The 5558-nt window shown below is 41.3% G+C and overlaps 1 protein-coding gene across 1 annotated transcript; it reads left to right on the forward strand.

Moving 5' to 3' along the window:
- Positions 1-1820: 1820 nt before the first annotated feature.
- zgc:171704 (uncharacterized protein LOC100124619 homolog) lies at positions 1821-4557 on the forward strand. The gene is made up of 4 exons (XM_041987794.1): positions 1821-2416; positions 2687-2740; positions 2836-2903; positions 3049-4557. Exons 1-4 carry the CDS (start codon positions 2314-2316, stop codon positions 3454-3456), a joined length of 633 nt encoding a protein of 210 aa, XP_041843728.1. The 5' UTR covers positions 1821-2313; the 3' UTR covers positions 3457-4557.
- Positions 4558-5558: the final 1001 nt, after the last annotated feature.

Below are 5558 nucleotides of genomic sequence, written 5' to 3' on the forward strand. Positions count from 1 at the left end.
TATTTCCAAGTTCAGACTTGTTGTTGTTGTTATAGCAACAGGTTGTACACACGACCTAATTATTGATAACAGATCAGTAAACATTTTGAATAAACGGTTTTTATAGTTTAATGTTCTCAACTGAAACTATAAAATACAAACTTTTATTTTTCTCTCGTGTTGCAGACGTGAAAGGAGGTAAAACATGTAAAATCAGCTGTTTTTGGTTCACACTGGACCAAAGTGCTGTACAGAAGAATAAAATAAAAACAAAATGCATCAAACACGATAGCATGTTGCAAAGTGTCCAAAGCCTCTTCTAGACGAGGCAAATTTCCAGCTTCCGGCCCGAAATGACAAACCCAAACTAAATGAAACACACATTCACACATAATCCTGGTCTCTAGACAAGATTCCCACAGAAGTGTCAGAATCGGTTCATGTGTAACTCTGTCAGAGTAAATTTACCTCGAACACAGTAGTAAAAGTTTAAAAAAAAACTCAGTACTTCCAGGGAAAACCAGAGGATAGCAGTTCGTCTAGGACTTAGTAAAGTAGTCGTGGGATACATAAATAAAGGGATGAAGAAGGAAAATGGAAGTAAAATGGGAAGGGGAGAAAGATGGAAAAAGAATGAGGAAGAAGGCAAAGGAAAGAAGGCGGAGAAGGAAAAATATTAAGACAGGAGGAAAGCAAAAGAAGAAAAGGATGGGATAGAAAAGAATAAAAGGTAAAAGGTAGAGGATTTTAGGTTCAGCCAGCAGAGGGCAGTGCAGCACAGCTTCTCCACAGGCCTCGAACACCGAGCCGGAACAAACATCAAATACTACCTGAAATACAAGAATAACACAAGTGGAAGTTAAACTTAATCATTTATACATTTTGAGTAAACAGTAAAGCAGCGTGTAGAAACCAAACAATTTTTACCAGGTCAAAGTTCAGGGTGTACTTTCAACAACCAGTTTGTGAATAAATACATTCACAATTTGATTGAGGTTTTCCATGTTTTTTCTTTTTGCTGTAGTAAAATCTCATTTATAATTAATAGTTTTGTGTTAATAAGCCTGAATTGAGCTTTAATCTTGTTCTCGTAGCAGCCTGTTTTTTTCCATGAATTGTTTTTCTGCATCTTGTGCAGGTTCACGTGCACATGATAAATAAATGAGATCTCAGAGTATTTTGCTGTGTATTTAAAAAAGTTTTAGCTGTTAAACTAAGTAGATTTGGTTTCGTTATTGTGTACAAATGAAATGTAGATCGAGATCTGCTAGACCAGAACTGTTAATATTTGATTGAGCATCAAGACAGAACAAGTTTAGTTGCACATTTCTTGTACAAAACAATACAAAGTGCTTCACTTAAAACATTAAAAGCATCACAGCGGGCTGCAGAAAGCAATAACAAGTGCACAGTAAACTAACTTTAAAAAAAACTAAATTAAGAAAAAAGCTAAAATTAAACAGATAAAAAGCCAGAAATAAAGTTCCAGTGTTTGGAAATTTAGTTGTTCTGATAAAAGGCAGCAAATAGAAAAGTTTTAACCCTGATGTAAAACTGCTGAGTCAGCAGACCTGCAGTTTTCTGGGAGTTTGTTCCACATGTGAGGAGCATAAAAGCTGAACGCTGCCCCTCCACGTTTTAGTTCTGGCTCTGGGAACAGAAAGTAGACCTGACCCTGATGACCTGAGGGATCTGGTGGTTCATAACGAACCAGAAGATCCTGAATGGATGCTGGTCCTAAACCATTCGGGTCTTTGTAAACCAACAGCAGGAATTTGAAGTCAGTTCTTTGACAGACAGGAAGCCAGTGTAAAGATCTGAGGACTGGAGTTCTAGGATCTACTTTCCTGGTCTTAGTGAGGACTGGAGTTCTAGGATCTACGTTCTGGACTACCTGCAGCTGTCTGGTGGACTCTTTAGGGAGACCTGTGAGGACAGCATTACAGTAGTCCAGCACTTAGCATTTCAGTTCCAAGGCCAAAAAGTTAACCCTGGTCTAAAATGTCCCCATAAAGTAGAGAGTCCCCACTGTGATGGTTTAAACCAGGTCATCATAAAGCCAGTAAAAGAAACAAACAAAACAAAACGTATTTACACACACACACACACACACACACATGCGGATACACAGAGAGAGATTCTCTGTGATCTCAGTCCAGCTCTGCCTCATTAACGCTAATGATTCAACATCCACCAATCAGATTTCAGACAAGAACTGTGCACCAACCACAGACGTCAGCTGGTCCTAAGCCCCGCCCACTCATTGTATAAGAGGAGCAGAACTGAGGCAGAACCTGCAGAACCCCAACGAAACAGAAAGAATAGAGATTCCTGATGGTTGTGGCAGAGAAAAGCCGTGTGGAGGTGATGGAGGGAAACCAGCAGAGGGTGGAGGTCAACATCCTGCTGCTGGGAGCTCACAACGTCGGCAAGACCGGTGAGAGAGACAGACACTTTAACGTTTCACTTTTTATTTTAGCTCTTTAACAAACAAAAAAAAAGGCTTTTACTTTTTACTTTTATCAGTTTTGCATTTATTTATCTGCTGGATTTGAATCTGATTTATTTAAAGTGTCCACTGGTGTCTGATTTTCCAGTTTCCATATTCATTTATTTATTTAACCAGCTGGAGTTCACAGCAAAACTTAAAAGCTTAAATAATCAATTTATTTATAGTTTGATTTTAATTTTGGGTTTCTTGCTGCAGCTCTCACTGTAAGATTTCTGACCAGAAGATTCATCGGAGAGTACGGAGATATCGGTGAGTTTTCATTTGTTCACATTATTATTATTAATATTATTATTATTATTATTATTATTATTAGCTGAACTGTCTGGATTTTTTGTTGTTTTCAGAGTCTGTTTACAGTCGAGTTGACAGAATAGATGGTCAGGAGATCTGCATCAACATCTGGGACTCTCAGGTAGGTCCTCACCTTGTTGCACCGCACACACACCCACACACACACACACACACACACACACGTTTTTGCATCTTTAAGGGAGACAGGTTTAATGTTTTTGGGTTTGGTTTTTTTTATTTGGTAACCTGTTTTGGTTTCTGTTCAGGCAGGAGAGAAGAGCTCCATCAGTGACAAACAGCTGCAGTGGGCGGACGGGATGATCCTCGTCTACGACATCTGCGACCGCCGCAGCTTTGCCGCCGTTCAGCAGCAGCTGCAGACGATCCGTCGCAGCAGGAAGCCGTCGTCCACCCCCATCGTCATCGTGGGGAACAAACGGGACCTGCAGCATCACCGCAGCGTCTCCGGCGAGGAAGGACGGCTGCTCGCTCTGACGCAGCGCTGCGGCTTCTTCGAGGTGTCGGCGGCCGAGACGTACCACGGCGTCCTGCTGGTGTTCCACCGGCTGGTCGACCTCGTCAGAGAGACCCGGGTGCTGAGGAAGAGCACGGCCGTGGTCAGGGGGATCGTCAGGAGCGTGTCGGCGGTGTTCGGGAAGAAGCGAGCTGAATAGAGCCGATGTGAGAGGTTTTTATGGATTCTGATGAGATGTCAGAATGAGGACCTCCTGTCCGACGCCTCCTGAGAAAAGTTGAAGAAGAGACGGTCTGAAGCAAGTTGAGAGGAAGATTCTTCGCTTGAAAGTCGTTGAAGTTGGTCAAAGTTGTAGAAATGCTTATTTTCAGATGTGGGCGTAGAAGTGGAGAAAGAAGTTTGTAAGAGCTAACAGACTGAGATGGAGGTGTGGTCCATGTCTCTCAGAGGATGAATCCTCAGATCTCTGCCGACACCAGCAGACCTGAGAGGATCGTCCCTGTGAAACACCCCAACGGCCATCAGATGGATTTGGACTTCACAGGCGTTCATGTTCCACGGAGGGTAAATCCTGACCTGGATCCTGACTTTGTAGAGGTGAAACATAGCCGGGGGGTCTCAGTTCCTGGTCCCCAGAAGATGAACCTGTCAGAGTTCATGAAGTCTGCAACCTGCATGAAGCACCAACAGGACTGCAGCTGCCACAAAGACTTTTTATAATCTGAATAACACATTTGTTTTCATGTTGAAGTAAAGAGTTTATCGAGGCTGTAATTAAACATCTTTCTGGTTTGTGATGTTTTAGCGTTTTTGTAGGTGAAATCGACTTTCAGCACGACACAGAAAGTAATTTATGACCTGTTTCGTCTCAGTCTAGACCGGTGGTTTCCAACCCATTTTCCATGGGACAACCCCCCGCCCAGTCTAGCTCCGCCCCTGCTACCAAAACGGCAGTTCGATGTGAACAAAATGTCCAAATAGACCCGGGTTGGAAAACTCTGATCTAGCCTAAAGTATGAAGGCAAATCATGAGGGATTGATTAGTTTAATATCTCATTTTCAGCTGTATCACAGAAATCAAACCAACTTAGATCCAGATTAAAGACAGAAAACTGTTTTCTTTTTAGTTATTTTAGCAGGAAATTGGACATTTTTATGTAAGAATTGTGTTCTGGTCTGAATATTTTGAACCTATGGATTGAAGAAAATGAGCCTGATGCTTTTATTTATCACATCTGGCTCAGAAACATCAACTTTATATGGACTGTGTAACTGAAAATAAAAATAAATTACCATCTAGTGAAATTCTTTTTAAGAGATTTTATTTATTACCGACTGAACTGATCATCACTTCCTCTCACTTTTCAAATATTTCAATAAGTTCAGCTGTAATTGTGACATTTACAGTGAGTTTACATTTGATTGTACAGTCAGTCTTTTTTTTCCATCAGAAGAACCTGCCAGCAAACACGTGTCTTAACAGCAACACTGAGCCTTCATCACACACTCTACACACACTACATCAGATTACATCAGTGTGTACATTTCAGAAAATCACATTTTATTTAGTCAAACACAAAAAGAAGTTTATGAAGTATCTTGTGGTTCAAAATGTAACTTTAACCATTCAGAACATCTGACATTTAAAGCAGATTTTATCCAGAAAAAGAAAAGCTGATACATTTTCAAACTTAAACCCAGATTTCAGCCAAACCTCTCGTCTCTCAAGCTGGAATTCTGCTTCTCTAACAAACACGAACCTGAACGCAAACCTCCAGCAGGTCTCCTCCACCACCAGCAGCGGTGGTGTGTAGCTCTGTGGGGGATATTTTACCCTTTAGCTGATCTACAGAAATTTTCCAGACATTTCTATCCTGTCCGGGAGGTTTACAATCCAGCCACTAAATGTAGTTTTATTCAGAGACTCTATCTGGTAAATCCACCATGATAACAGCATTATTTATCACATTTCACCAGAAAAACATCACCATCACTACTATGTTGCTAAGAGACCGCTATTTAGACCTGGACATGATGATGAAGCCACTTCCTGTCAGACTTTCCACCAATCAGAGAGCTTAGATTGACGGTAACGTCCAATCAGGAGCAGCCAAAGATCAACCAGTGAGCAGAAAGTTCTATGTGTGTGTGAAAAGAAGAAAAATAATGCTCCTCTATGGCTGGAATAAAGCCAAGAAGACGTTTTTGATGCACGGTGGCGCCACAAAGCAGCTGAGCTGGAGTTGGTTTAGTGGGGATAGCAGGTAAATAGTAGCAGGAATAACTGGAAATGAGGAAAAA

Source organism: Melanotaenia boesemani, chromosome 6, assembly GCF_017639745.1.
Source record: "Melanotaenia boesemani isolate fMelBoe1 chromosome 6, fMelBoe1.pri, whole genome shotgun sequence".
NCBI lineage: Eukaryota > Metazoa > Chordata > Actinopteri > Atheriniformes > Melanotaeniidae > Melanotaenia > Melanotaenia boesemani.

Coding starts and splice junctions, on each gene's coding strand:
- zgc:171704 (XM_041987794.1), top strand. CDS start 2,314: ATGGTTGTGGCAGAGAAAAGCCGTGTGGAGGTGATGGAGGGAAACCAG. Junction 2,741..2,835: donor CGGAGAGTACGGAGATATCG/GTGAGTTTTCAT, acceptor TGTTGTTTTCAG/AGTCTGTTTACAGTCGAGTT. Junction 2,904..3,048: donor TCAACATCTGGGACTCTCAG/GTAGGTCCTCAC, acceptor GTTTCTGTTCAG/GCAGGAGAGAAGAGCTCCAT.